General features: G+C 41.1%; 1 protein-coding gene and 1 non-coding gene across 9 annotated transcripts in view; one reads left to right on the top strand and one right to left on the bottom strand.

Annotated features, from left to right (window-relative positions):
- CHN1 (chimerin 1) overlaps positions 1-16,292 on the bottom strand; it is a 200,242-nt gene that overhangs the window by 182,900 nt on the left and 1,050 nt on the right. For all 8 annotated transcript variants that reach the window (XM_055572171.1, XM_055572174.1, XM_055572170.1 and 5 more), the window contains exon 2: positions 16,053-16,247. In XM_055572171.1, the coding sequence (XP_055428146.1) occupies positions 16,053-16,071 (19 nt within the window). In that variant the 5' untranslated portion in view covers positions 16,072-16,247. The remainder of the gene's footprint in view (positions 1-16,052; positions 16,248-16,292) is intronic.
- On the top strand, positions 7,850-8,000 carry LOC129648096 (small nucleolar RNA SNORA57). Its single transcript, XR_008712682.1, has one exon. It is a non-coding gene; the product is annotated as a small nucleolar RNA SNORA57 (small nucleolar RNA).

The following is a 16,292-nucleotide window of genomic DNA, read 5'->3' as shown; positions in this document are numbered from 1 at the left end:
CCTCACAGGGGCAGACACTGGTCCCTCCTCTCACCATTCCCGAAGTTCTGCGAAAAGACTGAGTAGAAAAGAGAGCAGGAGCTCCCCCGTCTGGAGACACCGAAGAACAACAGGTGGGGGCAGAGAGCGGCGCAAGAAAGGCTTGTCTCTCTCCAGAGAACTACAGAGCCATCTGTCTGGAAAATTCAAGATGACAGGCCTCTGCCTCTAAGTATTTGGTAAGTCTCCTTACTGTACAGCAACCTCTGTTTCTTCCTTTCTTTTTATTACCATATTATTTAATCCATCTTGTTCTTTTTTCTTGTTCTTTATCCTTTTAAGTTCAACTCAAAGAGTGAACTGACAAGTTGAGAATCATTTATTATTCAGATTATAGAACTTAAAAGTCTCTGGTTCACTTTTAAACATTAGGAGTCGGAAAAAAACACATGAATTTTTCTTTTATGGCTCTCATCTTTAACAATATATTTTGCATACATATATAATGAGCACTTCTAAAATCTGAAAACATTAACAAATGTCATCTGAAGGCTTATATATGAAGGATCACCAAAAACAACTGATAAGAGTGGCAAAATCAATGTCATAAACAAATTTCACAACTAAATGAAGTATTACTGTCAATACATAAAATCTGTAAACCACTGACTTCACCTTTCTTTCTGGGTTTCGGCACATTCTGAAAAACAATCAGTAGCGTGAGCTTTTGAACTGCTTAGCGACTTCTATTCAGCAACTTTAGAAACACTTAATAAGCCAGTTTTTAAATGGCAGACCAATATGCAAACATCCTATGAACCTGGCTAATGCACCAAGGTCTGAAAAAGAACCTGAAAAAGTAGGGCTCTTCAACCATCTCCTTGCTAATGGCTTGAGAAAGTCTAAAAGAGCAGAGAACACAGATGAAACCAGGAGAACTCATCACTTCTCTTACTCGAGAATGGTCTCTCCACAAGGACATTTCTGTTTTCATGAGAATATGGACACAGTGCAACATTAAAGGACCGGCAAGCCAACCTGGATTAGCCAGCCCTGTGTTTGCAGAAACTACTGCTTAGTGCCCCTTCTCCAGGATTAAGATGATTTTTACAGAATACAAAGCAGTATAAATTTGACCAGAATTTCACCAAAAACTTCTGGGAAAAGTCATGCTACCAAAAGCAAACAATCATAATCAGTACTGCAGAAATACAAATATTTCTTCCTTTAAAGACTGAAAATAAGACCATCAGATAACAAAAATATGAGAGATTCTGAGATATGCTTACTATAAAGTATCATAAAGTTATAGAAAAAAATTAGAGACTGCTTTATGTTTCTACCCTGGATATTGTTAAACTACATAAGTACTGTGGTTTAAGAACTCTTTTATTCACTTAAATATTTTTTGAGTACCTACTGCATGTGAAGCAATGTGCCGAGCATGGGAAGGAGTACAGAAATGAGAATGCCTCTTCCTTTACAGAAACCATCAGCCTAGAAAAGATGTGATAAAGATACATAACTACTGTCAAATGTCACAGGAGATTCATGGATAAAATGATAGAGTTCAGAAGATGAAGGGATTTCTTTTGAATGGGTGGCAGGAGGTGGAGAGCCTGAACTGTGGTACTGAGAGAGCTGAATATAGAGAAGGAATAGATCAGAGGCTACTGCAAAGATCAAACTGAGAGTTAGCAGCTAACATGCACTAGAGACAAGGGAGAGAGGATGGAAAGACAAAAGCTAAGGATTTGGGGCTAGGAACATGTGGAATTGGAAGTAACTACAGGAAATCCTGATAGAGATTTGAAGGGCATGGAAGAGCAGAGTTGGAGATGGAGAGTTGGGAATCACCCAGCCACGGGCACTGTGGAAGCCTAGATACTCCCAAGTGAGAAATGAAGGTCCATTCTTGAAAAGACATGACGGGGAGCAAACGAGAGAGAGCTGAGGAACAGTGAAAGACAAGAAAAGAATAGTTGGAGAATACAATGCTTGAAAGATGAGAAAAAACATTTAAAGAAGACAGAGGCAATCAAAAACAGCAAATGGTGCAAAGATCAAACAGGATGACTAAGGAGAAGCCACTGTTGACTGGCTACGAATTGATAAAGCACTGCCAAACAGAAGCAGAATGTAAGGTTGTGAGAGGAGGCTCTTCTTGACCAAACTTTAGTTAGGCTCCTCTAAGACTTCCCTGGTGGCTCAGACGGTAAAGCGGGAGACCCAGGTTCAATCCCTGGGTCGCGAAGATCCTCTGGAGAAGGAAATGGAAACCCACTCCAGCACTCTTGCCTGGAAAATCCCATGGACAGAGTAGCGGACAGAGGAGCCTGGTAGGCTACAGTCCATGGGGTCCCAAAGAGTTGGACATGACTGAGCGACTTCACTTTCACTTTCTAAGCCCATTTGTTAAGGGCTTAACCTTGACCCCCAGCCTTGTCAGGCCTGCACTGCCCAGTTTAAGCAAGAATTCTAAGTCACTTTAGAAAGAATCCCCCACCCTTGATATGCAATCCCTCCTGATATCTTAATCAAATTCCTTGCCCCTCACTCTTGATATCTGACCACCTGGCCTGCCCTCAGCAAGATCTTGTTAGGTCAGTTTAACAGGAACTCCCCCTACCCTTGGTTCCTCTTAGTAATTCTCCATCCACTGACCACCCCCCACCAACCTGCTCCTTGACTTATAAAACCCCACTTGTTCTCATATTCAGAGTTCAGCCTCATCTCTCTTGCCTACTGTCATGGTCTTGACACCCACTGCAAATAGTCTTGATGAAAGTCTTCCTTGTTGTTTTAAGTGTCAGAACAGTTTTTCCTTTCACAGTTGTCAATCTTTTTTCACTAGAGAATGAATGACATTCACAAATGCCTTATAATCAATTATGATAAAATACAGTGGCTGGGAAGAGAGGGTATAGAGGAGAGTGAAAGAGCAGTTGTGCAGAAAGAAGAGGTGGGGCACATCAAAGCCGTTTGAATAGATCTCTGGTAAGAAGGCCAATAAAAACTCAGGACTGCTTGCAGTGTGAGGGTTCCAACGTCAAGGAAATGCTTTCTCACAAGGAACAGGAAAGCACAGCGGTCATCAGGAGGAAACCACCCAGGATTCAGGGGAGAGGAAGAAACTGATACAAGACAAGAGAAAAAGGAATGCCCACGCTCACTATTTTCAATCCCCTTGCATTGTATTCTTCTGGAAACCACCTCAAATTCTTTCTTGAACAATGAGAGGTATTAATAAGTAATAAACAAAGTTTTCTTTTAAACCTTTCCACTTAAAAATATGAATGCTGAAACTGTTGTTTTTATCTGCTCTTCTAATAAATACACCAAAACTAACAGGAATGTTCCTGTAGCACACAAATTTATGATTATGAGAAAAAGATAATACTATTTTTATCTTCAGACTTCTAAAAGGTTGTTAGCCATTTTCATACTGAATTTCGATTCAATTCCAATTCAATTTGATTATGTTCCCTACTGTGAGGGTAAAACATGAACAAACCAAGCTAAATTATGTACAACTCTTTTGTACTATTGAAATGAAAATGAACAATAGTTTAATGAACTAGAATTTGTTATCTAATTATACCAAATAATTTAAAACATCTGCTGGTGGTTAGTAATACTATAGTTAAATCTCAAAGAATCTGCTCCTAGAGAGATTTCCATTTTATCCAAGCCCCTGTGAGCTTTCAGTTGGGGATTCCATATTAAGAGTGTGGAATCAAGGGATGGTATAACAATTTATTTTTTTTAATTAACAAATGAACAAAAAATTATGAAAAATAGAGGGTGGACATCATATATATTTGGGCCTGAAAATTCACTTCCAAATACAATAAATATAGTAGACTACTGTAACATCGAACATGCATTCAAACATTTCTTGCTGAGCTATTAAGTAGTCAGGCTGTCTGAGGAGGCCTTACAAATAGCTGTGAAAAGAAGAGAAGTGAAAAGCAAAGGAGAAAAGGAAAGATATAAGCATCTGAATGCAGAGTTCCAAAGAATAGCAAGGAGAGATAAGAAAGCCTTCCTCAGTGATCAATGCAAAGAAATAGAGGAAAACAACAGAATGGGAAAGACTAGAGACCTCTTCAAGAAAATTAGAGAGACCAAGGGAACATTTCATGCAAAGATGGGCTTGATAAAGGACAGAAATGGTATGGACCTAATAGAAGCAGAAGATATTTAGAAGAGGTGGCAAGAATACACAGAAGAACTGTACAAAAAAAGATCTTCACGACCAAGATAATCACAATGGTGTGATCACTCACCTAGAGCCAGACATCCTGCAATGTGAAGTCAAGTGGGCCTTAGGAAGCATCACTACAAACAAAGCTAGTGGAGGTGATGGAATTCCAGTTGAGCTATTCCAAATCCTGAAAGATGATGCTGTGAAAGTGCTGCACTCAATATGCCAGCAAATTTGGAAAACTCAGCAGTGGCCACAGGACTGGAAAAGGTCAGTTTTCATTCCAATCCCAAAGAAAGGCAATGCCAAAGAATGCTCAAACTACCGCACAACTCATCTTACATGCTAGTAAAGTAATGCTCAAAATTCTCCAAGCCAGGCTTCAGCAATATGTGAACCGTGAACTTCCAGATGTTCAAGCTGGTTTTAGAAAAGGCAGAGGAACCAGATCAAATTGCCAACATCCGCTGGATCATGGAAAAAGCAAGAGAGTTCCAGAAAAACATCTATTTCTGCTTTATTGACTATGCCAAAGCCTTTGACTACGTGGATCACAAGAAACTGTGGAAAGTTCTGAAAGAGATGGGAATACCAGACCACCTGACCTGCCTCTTGAGAAACCTATATGCAGGTCAGGAAGCAACAGTTAGAACTGGACATGGAAAACAGACTGGTTCCAAATAGGAAAAGGAGTACGTCAAGGCTGTATATTGTCACCCTGCTTATTTAACTTATATGCAGAGTACATCATGAGAAACACTGGGTTGGAAGAAGCACAAGCTGGAATCAAGATTCGCTGGGAGAAATATCAATAACCTCAGATATGCAGATGACATCACCCTTATGGCAGAAAGTCAAGAGGAACTAAAAAGCCTCTTGATGAAAGTGAAGGAGGAGAGTGAAAAAGTTGGCTTAAAGCTCAACATTCAGAAAACTAAGATCTTGGCATCTGGTCCCATCACTTCATGGCAAATAGATGGGGAAACAGTGGAAACAGTGCCAGACTTTATTTTTTTGGGCTCCAAAATCACTGCAGATGGTGACTGCAGCCATGAAATTAAAAGATGCTTACTCCTTGGAAGGAAAGTTTTGACCAACCTAGACAGCATATTAAAAAACATAGACATTACTTTGCCAACAAAGCTCCATCTAGTCAAGGCTATGGTTTTTCCAGTGGTCATGTATGGATGTGAGAGTTGAACTGTGAAGAAAGCTGAGCGCCGAAGAATTGATGCTTTTGAACTGTGGTGTTGGAGAAGACTCTTGAGAGTCCCTTGGACAGCAAGGAGATCCAACCAGTCCATCGTAAAGGAGATCAGTCCTGGGTGTTCATTGGAAGGACTGATGCTAAAGCTGAAACTCCAATACTTTGGCTACCTCATGCGAAGAGTTGACTCATTGGAAAAGACTGATGCTGGGAGGGATTGGGGGCAGGAGGAAAAGGGGACGACAGAGGATGAGATGGCTGGATGGCATCACCGACTTGATGGATGTAAGTCTGAGTGAACTCCGGGAGTTGGTGATGGACAGGGAGGCCTGGCGTGCTGCGATTCATGGGGTCGCAAAGAGTTGGACACGAATTAGCGACTGAACTGAACTGATATATCAGTGATGGTGAAAGTGAAAATTGCTCAATCCTGTCCAACTCTTTGTGACCCCATGGACTATACAGTCCATGGAATTCTCCAGGCCAGAATACTGGAGTGGTTAGCCTTTCCCTTCTCCAGGGGATCTTCCCATCCCAGAGATCAAACCCAGGTCTCCCACACTGCAGGTGGATTCTTTACCAGCTGAGCCATAAGGGAAGCCCAACAGTACTGGAGTGGGTGGCCTATCCCTTCTCCAGTGGATCTCCCCAATCCAGGAATTGAACTGGGGTCTCCTGCATTGCAGGTGGATTCTTTACCAACCGAGCCATGGGGGAAGCCCTCAACAATGCAGTGGTTGTTAAAGACAGAAGAAATACACAGCTTTCCCATTAGAGAACTTCATCTAATGGGTTATACAGGGGAATACAAGCTAACCATTATATCACATGATAAGGGCCAGGGCAGATGGGCATACAGCACTACCTGTGCAGAAAAGGTGCTGTGATGATCACTCAGTCGTGTCTGACTGTTTGTGACCCCATGGAATGTGGCCCGTCAGGCTCTTCTGTCCATGGAACTCTCCAAGGAAGAATATTGGAGTGGGTAGCCATTCCCTTCTTCAGGGCATCTTCCCAATCCAGGAATCAAACCCCAGTCTCCTGCATTGCAGGCAGATTCTTTACCATCTGAGCCACCAGATAAGCCATTACTAACTCATAAAGACCTCTTAAAAGAGATGACTATTCAAGGTGAGTTTTGCAAGATGTGTAGAAGGTAGTTAAGGCAAAGAAAGGCTTGCAAAATGATGCCACAGCCACACTGGGTACAATCCCTTCTGGAAACATCCCGTTGTTCAGTATGCCTGAAACAGAACCTCTGAGGAGGGGATGAGACAAAACCAAACAGGCAGGGAGTTTGGACTTAATGGTGATGAGGGCTCACTGGAGGATTTCAGGTAAAGAAGCAAATGGACATGAGTTTGGGTAAACTCCGGGAGTTGATGATGGACAGGGAGTCCTGGTGTGCTGCAGTTCATGGGGTCACAAACAGTCGGATGAGACTGAGCAACTGAACTGAATAAATTTCTAAAAAGCAGGTCTGTTGGGGCTGGTGCACTGGGATGACCCAGAGGGATGGTATGGGGAGGGAGGAGGGTTCACTGTGGCGGATTCATTTTGATATTTGGCAAAACTAATACAATTTTGTAAAGTTTAAAAACAAAATAAAATTAAAAAAAAAAAGCAGGTCTGAGTTTCCAGTTATGGACTCTAATATAATATGAATAACCCAAAATAATAAACGAGGAAAAAAGATAAATGTTTAAACTGAGTCAAGGCTCTCGAGTGGCTCAGTGGTAAAGAATCCACCTGCCAATGCAGGAGACACAAAAGACATGGGTTCAATCCCTGGGTCGGGAAGATCATTGAAGGAAGAAATGGCAACTCACCCTAGTGTTCTTGCCTGAAGAATCGCATGGACACAGGAGCCCAGTGAGCCACAGTCCATGGGGCTGCAAAGAGTCAGACATGACTGCTCATCCACACAAGGTTGTTCACAGTAAGTATACAGAGTAACAGTCCATTATTAAATGTTTGTTCTTCATTCACTTAGTCACTCAATACATTTGGACTGAGCACCTACTATGTGCCAGTCATTGAGTTTACACTCCTTAATACTTTTAAGTGCCATGAGGACTGAGGCTAGATCTGCTCATATTCTGGATGACCTCCCAAAGGAGAAGCATTGCCTGTTGGCCAGTGTTCTGTTTTTGTTTTTGTTTTTTTTACATTTTTGGAGCATACTAGAAAGTACCAAGCATCCACCACTATCAGAAGTCTATCTGGTCACTGAACCAGGTCTCAAGCATTCTCAAAGTCTACAGTGGCCTGTGGCAAGTATTTAACCACACATACAAGCAGAAATATTGCAGAACCACTTTTTCAAGTGGATTGACAGACTTGTGAAATAAACAAATGGAGAAACTCTACTGATATCTTGGAACTTTGCTAGAATTTACACTAAGTGACAAAATTAGGTACTATGTATCTTCAATGACTGTATTAAGAATCCTAACCCTCCTGTTCTTGGCGCGGGTCGGGCGTACAGTCCCGATCCGCGTAATGTACGGGGGTAGAGGGAACGGGCTCTGGCCCCTCCCCGGCATCATGTCTTCGGTACCGGCGGCCAGCAGTCCGCAGGTTCTATCCTCAAGCGCCGGGACACAGAGAAGGAAAAAAAAAAAAAAGAATCTTAGATACACGATCTCATTTATTTCTGCAGGAAATTAACAGCTCCTGTTGAGATATACGGAAAATGAGACTAGGACATCTAGCTGACACCTGGCAGAGAAAGGATTCAAGGCAGCTCTTACTTCAAAATCTAAGCCTTTTCCTCCACACCACATGCTATGGAAGTAGCCACTACAGGCTTTTGATTTCACTCCGAGTGAAATCTGAAGTCCTCACTGAGGTGTACTGACAGGGCCCTCATAGTCTTTGACCCCAGCACCCCTCATCCACCAGATGCCTCTCTGCCCTGACCTGCCAGCACTTCGGCTGGCTCACTCTGCTCCAGCCACGCTGCCCTTCTTCCTGTTTCTCAGAATGGCTAAGCACACCCCTGGCTTAAAGCCTGTTCCATGAGGCGATTCCCCATCTTCATGTAACTCTTTCCCTTACTTCCTTCAGGTCTCTGCTCAAAACCCACCTTTGCCATGAGGCTTTCCCTGACCACAGCTTGCCCCATCCTCTGCACCCTGCTTCATTTTTCTTCACAGCCTGAGCCCTCTGGCACATTATACATTTTCCTCTGCACCCTCAACTGCAAATATAATTTCCTTGAGGACAGGAACTAATAAATACCTGGCACATATTAGGCTCTCGATTCATCAAACATGAGTAAACAAATCACTGAACAGGAAAACACACCCCAGGCCTCAGAGCTACTCCTCAGGAAAATTATGAAAGAGTACGTTCCTGTTTCTGCTTCCTTCTCCCACTCTACCGTCCACTCCTCCTCCCTCATGCCAGATGTCCTGAGCTTTTATTCACACCACCACCTACAACATGGGTCCCTCTTAGTAATGCCCCGCTCTCCAGACAAACACTTCTGCACTTTCTTTTCTCTTACAGTGTAGTTCCCTCAGTCAAAATGCTTGCTTGTCTTACTACTTTAAGATCTTCAGTCCATAAATTAAAATCATTCTTCCATGCATATGATGATAAGCGCCTATATTTAGCATGCTATTCCTTAACAGGTAGTATACTAAAAAAAATCATGCTTTAATCTTAATATAATGGTGTAAAATTCATTCACCATAAAAGGCCTGCAGGGAAAAGTATTTCAATCAGGCAGATATTTATACATCCCTTAAATGCACAGCTACCACCTATCTGCTGTCTGTCCCACCTAGTACAAGCAATTTCAAATCCTAAAAAGCATCTCTGACAAAGTAATGTCACACCCATTAAGGACGTGAAAAACAAAGTTCTGTAGAAGAGGTACAAGACAGAAAGAATAAGAGCTGAAGCTATGTGCTAATTGCAGAAATGGGAAAATCAGGCAAGTGTAGCAGTTTAAAGAAGAGGATCCATTCTGTTTTTGAAATGTCAAGTTTGTGGTCAGAAAGATCTATCTGTTCCAGCAAGATAATGTATTTCTTGAACAACACCCTTTTTCTGTTTGCTTTACACCATGAAATATATAAGGTAAAAGGTCAGAGTGGAAAGGGAAAGGAGCCACTTTCAGAGCAGCTGGGTGTAACACAATGAGGTGGCCCCACACCACCATTAGTTGGCAGCAGGCCGGGCCTGACTCATCTTCCCTTCTCCACAAACTGCTTCACTGTCAGCAGTAACTCTTTCCAAGAAGTGCCTGCTTTTCTAAATTTAAAACAACCATTCAAAACAGGTAGGGGTAGTTTAACCTATCAGTTTTTGTTTTTTTGTTCCTTGGGGAATAAAAGGAAAAAAAGACTTTCTAAAAACATGGACAGTTCTAAAGGTTCCTGAATATAAAACCACTCTTTTAAAAACAGTCTCAGATTTCTGGTTTTTACAGTTTAACTGAAGTGAATTTTCCTTCCATTCATTCTGATTTCCTACCCTCCTCCCACAATTTTATTAATACAATCTTACGTTGAGATATAATCCACATATCATAAAATTCACCCTTTTAGACTATACAAAGCAATGCTTTTCAGGATATTCACAAAATACTCATCCTTCTTTTTAAATGTAAGGAGCTAAATTAGGAATGTATATTTGTAACTTTATTTTGTCAGACATGATTCTTTTTTTAATATCACTTTGCAATGTAAAATATGGTCACATCGTTCCGCTTTCTTAGTTTTCCTACTTTGCTATTTTAAGTACAGCAGGATTATATTAATATATTAAAAAAATCAAAGTTTTCAGGAATCATTTCCTATGTAAGAATGATTTATGACCAGTAATAGGTTGTAAGGCCAGGCTTGAGAATTTGTCTTGCATTGGGTTAGAAATTAAGTACAGTGATTTCATTTAGTTTATTATGAGTGTGAAAGTTGCTCAGTTATGTCCAACTCTTTGCAACCCTATAGACTGTAGCCTCCCAGCTCTTCAGTGCATGGAATTCTCCAGGCAAGAATACTGGAGTGGGTAGCCATTTCCTTCTCTAGGGCATCTTCCTGACCCAGGGATGGAACCTGGGTCTCCTGCAGTGCAGGCAGATTCTTTACCATCTGAGCCACCAGGGAAGCCCCTTTAGTTTATATATTACAGATAAAAAAAGTTTTTAAAGGTACTGTTACTGATCTTTATATAAAAGAGAAAACACCAATTCCCCATATCAAGGGATATTATTATTACTGGAGGGACTTTGAGAAAAGCTATGCATACCCCAGACCAATCAAGGAACTCTGTGTAATAGCTGCTCTCAAGATGAAGCACACTGTTAAAACTTAGGTTAAACCAATCTGGTGAAAAAATGCATAACTTATTATATCTATGTCACTCCTTCAGAATTATGTGACATATAAAACAATATTTTTCTAATTCTCTTATGATTGCTTTAGATTAGTCTCAAACATGTATTCTCAACGGAGGTAAGACTGCCCTCAAGGGAGCAAAACTTGGCTTCCAGGGGTCAAAGAAAAATTACTCTCTTTACACATAAAGCAAATGTACATACAGTCCATAAACAGAATCTTGGCATTAAAGTTTCACGGAGAGATTACAAAAAAATGTGTAAAAGACCTCTTACAGAAGGTGACTTAAAAAAAAAAAGTTGAGAAATACTGATCTCAAAGAAACTAAAACTCTTAATAAATACATTAAAACTTTGTCATTACACTTATCACTATCTTCTAAGATTAGAATGCTTACAGGATGGTTATTTCAGGGACAGATGTGACTCAAGATGGCAACCACCAATATTCCCCTTATACTGTACACAGATGGTGACTATCAGAGTTATAACAACTATAATTTTTTTCTCTCTCTTACATAGTCAAGTCTCCAAACATTAAAAGAAAACATTTTAAGCTGAGACTTTAGGCTTCTGACACCAGTAAAAGAAAGAATATGGACAAGCATTTAAGTAAGGATGGTGATTTTAATGACAGTTAAAAAGATGACACATTCTAAGAAAAGTAGCTGGGCTTTCAATATCAGACCACCCTGCTGCTTTTCATATTCTTTGATGAGCAATATCTGAAAAATTAAAATGGCAACAGAGAGTATATTCAAGTGGATGTTTCCTATAAAATGAGCTTTTGGTCAAATAAATCATACTGAAAATGTGCAGTTGTCTGCCAGGACAGCCATGGAAGTCAGAAAATTTCCTAACTGTATCACAAAGAATACTCCATCCCTATTTAACTGCTCCAAAGTCTCTCTGTAAAGATACCCACAGACAGGTGTGTCAGGATAGTGAACGATGCCAAATAAAGCAGCATAATGAAGGGCTTCCATGGGAGTAGGAGAGACTGAGGAAAGAATGTAAGAAATTACAGTGAAATCCTAAACATCAGAAGGGATAGACGCCAGTGATAATGGTGACTACATGGTAAGAAGAAAAAAGGGGGCGGGGCGGGGCGAGCAGGGGCAATGCCAGAGCCAATTCTACCCAGAGAGTTATTCAGGTTTGGCTAGCTTAGCCCAGCTGAATTATAACTGAGTTCCCAATCTCACCAGCTGTCCTGGGCTATAAACCAGAGCTCCATTTAGCTATAAATGACAGAAATTCCTGCCAAGTGATGACCTGACAGGATGTTTTTCCCCCAGTTCTATCAACTAGGGCTCTACTAGTGCAGCAAATCAGGATATTCTGGCTGAGACATCAGCCCCAAAATCCTAAACTAGATGATCTGAGACTTTCCCTCTAGCCCAGCAACTGTTGGACAACATGTACTTTCTGCCAGAGAAGTTCTAACAAAGCCCAGACGTAATTAGGTAGCTAGGTGCAAACACTGTAGTTCTGGAATGTCAGCTCTAACACAGGGACCATGTTTCCTGCACACTGCTACAGAGGTTTGTCAAATCAGGAAGGAAAGGCGAGTGACCGGAATATGAACTACATTTGCAGAGTTTTTAGGATTTGAGGATTTAAAAATTATTTGTATTTATGCTGATGACTGGTTCATTTGAAAGATGAAGAAAAATGTTTGCTAATTCCTGGACCGTCAACAGCACTCATTTTCAACTCCCAAATGAGACTGTGAAATCATGAAGGACTGGGATCTGGTTCTTCCATCCTAGAATAAAAAGGAAATTTGCACTAAAAATGTCCTTTTAAGCAGCAAAGATGATTAATAGTGAAGACAATATATAAAACAGTCTTCACTCTTCAGCTTAATTTGACAGGTACTTTACTAAGTTCCTATAACACATGGGTTATAAAATGTATAAAAAATGTACAAAAAATGTATATAAATGTCAAAAATGTATTAGGTAATTTTAGAGGCTCCCTTTTTAAAAAAATGAATCTAACTTTCACTAAAAGTTTTTCCTATAAAAAGATCATTCTTTACAATTATTTAAAAAAAAACCTGGATGGAAATGTAAAACATAAAGCAAAAACACTAAGTCTCTATTGCTGGCTGCTATGCACTTCACTGTGTCCTCCCAAAAAGTTCATATGCTGAAGCCCTAACCTGCAACGTGATGGTTATTTGGAGATGCACCTTTGGAAGGTACTTAGGATTAGATGAAGTCAGGAAGGTGGGGTCCTCATGATGGGATTAGTGCCCTCATAAGAAGAGACTGGAGAAGGCGATGGCACCCCACTCCAGTACTCTTGCCTGGAAAATCCCATGGATGGAGGAGCCCAGTAGGCTGCAGTCCATGGGGTCGCTCCGAGTCAGACAGGACTGAGCTACTTCACTTCCACTTTTCACCTTCATGCACTGGAGAAGGAAATGGCAACCCACTCCAGTATTCTTGCCTGGAGAATCCCAGGGACAGGGGAGCCTGGTGGGCTGCCGTCTATGGGGTCGCACAGAGTCGGACACGACTGAAGCGACTTAGCAGCAGCAGCAGCAGCAGCAAGAAGAGACCAGAAAGCTGCTTTCCCTCTCTCTCCATCATGTGAGGACACAGCAAGAAGATGGATATCTGCAAGCCAGAAAGGGGGCCCTCATGAGGAAGTAAACCAAATGACACCTTGGTTTCAGACTTCCCAGCTTCCAACACTGTGAGAAATAAATGGCTGTTGAGTAAGCCACCCAGGTTTTGCTATTTTACTACAGCAGCCCAACCAGCCTTAACTGCTTAACCAACTAACACACCCAATATACACAAGACAGTGTCCTGGCAGTGGTTACTTCCGGGAAGCTTAGGTAGAAACTCTATGGAACTCTGATCGTGATGATTAGAAGGTCACACTTGTCTAGTGTTTTGTTCCTACCTTCTCTTCACCATCTCACAGAACTTTATTTCATTGTTCCTCAGTTCTAAGTTGGTTATTAAGAAGAGATATGAGGCACTTCTAAGGCCTATTAATTAAAAAGTAGTAATATCTAAAATAAAATCCATTTCTTCTAACCCTTGGAGACCGCTCCTAGCATACTCAAAGAACTATTTTGAACTGAGCAAGTTTGAGCCAATCTACTATTTATCATTAATGTAACAGTTCTCCAACTTTAACGTGTAAGAATCACAAGGGAGTTCCTCTAAAAATGCAGATTCTGTGGGTCTCTGGACAAAGGAATCTACATTTTAAACAGACATCTCAGATGACTGATGAGTGGTGTGCAACTGCACTTGAGATCAACTGTTGCTCTATCATTACTTAGAAAATAGCCTCTGCACAGAGATATACTTTGCTTTACAACAGAGAAATAGTCTTAAAAATTGTAACCAAATTGGATTTTTAAACCAAATTCTATTTTCCCACAAGATGACTTTAAAACTTTAAAGACACTTTATTCATCCTGAGAGGTGGGAGTGGTGTATTTCACCTTCCTCAAGAGGTCAAATTCCATGCTCTTCTTTTTCTCGCTTCCCCTTCAGTAAAGATTTAATAATTTAGGAATTCATTCAAAGGAGCCTCATCATATAGCCCATGTCTCCTCAATTTATCCATTTTATTCATTGAGAATGCCAGTCTTTTAAAAATCACTGATTTGTAAATTATATCTTTGAAAACAAACCTTGAAAATGCAGACTATCTCTTTAGAAAGGTAAATGAATTTAGTCAAAAATAGTTTAAAAGAGAATTTCCTACAGTAGGTTTTACCGCAAGGTACTAGCTACAACAGTGTAACATAAACGCTTCTTCAAAAGAAAGTATGGAATGGGGAGGGAGGAGGGAGGAGGGTTCAGGATGGGGAACACATGTATACCTGTGGCGGATTCATCTTGATATTTGGCAAATCTAATACAGTTATGTTAAGTTTAAAAATAAAATAAAATTAAAAAAAAAAAAAAGAAAGTATCAACTGTGAGTGAAGTGTTCCATTAAAGTTTAACTCTGTATCAAAAAAGTTCACACTTAAGGAAATACTTCTACTAAGTAATGCATATTTGATACAAGCGATTGTAAAACAGGAGACTTTTATTATCCCTTTCAGAGAAAGAAGAAACATTTTTTAAAGCACTCATGGACAACCAACAAACACCAAATAAAAAATGTCATTTCTAGTACCATAGGTATTTGAGCTAAGTAAATACACTCCTAGACTGAAAATGGCAAACTATATTCTAGTCTCAGTTTTGCCACAAAAAGGCCAGGAACCCTCTGAGTCTAAACAACCTCTCTGGGTCTGAATTTAATTTTAAAAGTAAAAGTAACTCTTTGATTCCAGCAGATTAATAAACTCTGAAGTATTTACATGAAAAAGGACTGTGTCATGTGATGCTTGTAATGTGCTTGATCAAATGACATTGTTAAAATGTAACTGGAAACTTGACGTTGTGATTAACTTACTATCTTGGTAGCCATCAGGTACCTCTCATTGTACTTTTTTTTTTGAAAAACTGAATACTTTGATCATCTAAATTTTCACATACTGAGTTTTCTTAAAGCAAAATACATATGTAACACAATCTGTTTTTGCCAAAGAAAATAAAGTATTTTTGGTCCTCCTTTCCAATCCATTGTCATTACAGACTTCTTGGGAGAGGGGGAAAAGCAAAACACCTTTAATTAACTGCTGAAACAATAGTGGCACAGTAACTACATCACAGAAATACTACTTTCGTAAAATTTTTAACGATATACTCCTGAGATTACTTATCTTCAATACCAACTTCCTTCTGTCTGCTCTCAAACGCATTAGAGCAAACATTTTCAATTTTAGCAAATATTAAAATAAGTTCATCACTTATTCTTGTTTCCAACGGAATACACCGAGCCCAAAAAAATTCCCCCCAAATCCAACAGGAATCAACACACGCATTTGGCAATTGTAGGAAGGTTGGGATGCACAGACATCTTGGTCAAAATAAATAAACTTTCCAGGATCTTTATTTACCGACTTGAGAAACATAGGCTTGGAAACAGCCAGCTAACTTCGTTCCCAACTTGGCATCTTAGAGAACCCTCCGTTTACAAAACACACAGGGACCTCAGAGCCTCCCAGCCCAGAATTGGCCAGGGGAGCACACGCCCATCGGCCCTGCCTGGAGAGGAAACAATGGGAGAGGCGCGAAGGAGCTAGCCCGGCGCCCCGGGCGCCCCAACTCCCCTGCCACAGCCCGCGCCTGACACCGCCCGCGGCGTCCCTTCCCCAGGTGCCCCACCTCTGAGCCCCGGGGCGCGGCCCACCTGCGGCGGCGCGGGCAAAGGGCTGCACTTACCAAACAGGGTCAGGGCCATTGTAAAGGCGCTCGTCAACTGCTCGCCGCCGCTCGCCGGTCCACGCGCTCCTCCCAGGCTGGCCAGAGATCACCTCATCGGCCCGACGCGCTCACACCTCGGAGGGAGCAAGGAGTCGGAGGGGCGTGGTGGGGACGCGGGCGCGGGGAGGCTGCAGGCCGAGAGGCAGTGGGCCGCTGCAAGAAAAAAGTTATTCACGCGTTATTGTCAAGCGCACCCTG

This window comes from Bubalus kerabau, chromosome 3 (genome assembly GCF_029407905.1).
Source record: "Bubalus kerabau isolate K-KA32 ecotype Philippines breed swamp buffalo chromosome 3, PCC_UOA_SB_1v2, whole genome shotgun sequence".
In the NCBI taxonomy this organism is placed as follows: Eukaryota; Metazoa; Chordata; class Mammalia; order Artiodactyla; family Bovidae; genus Bubalus; species Bubalus kerabau.
This window is presented reverse-complemented; position numbering and strand designations above follow the sequence as displayed.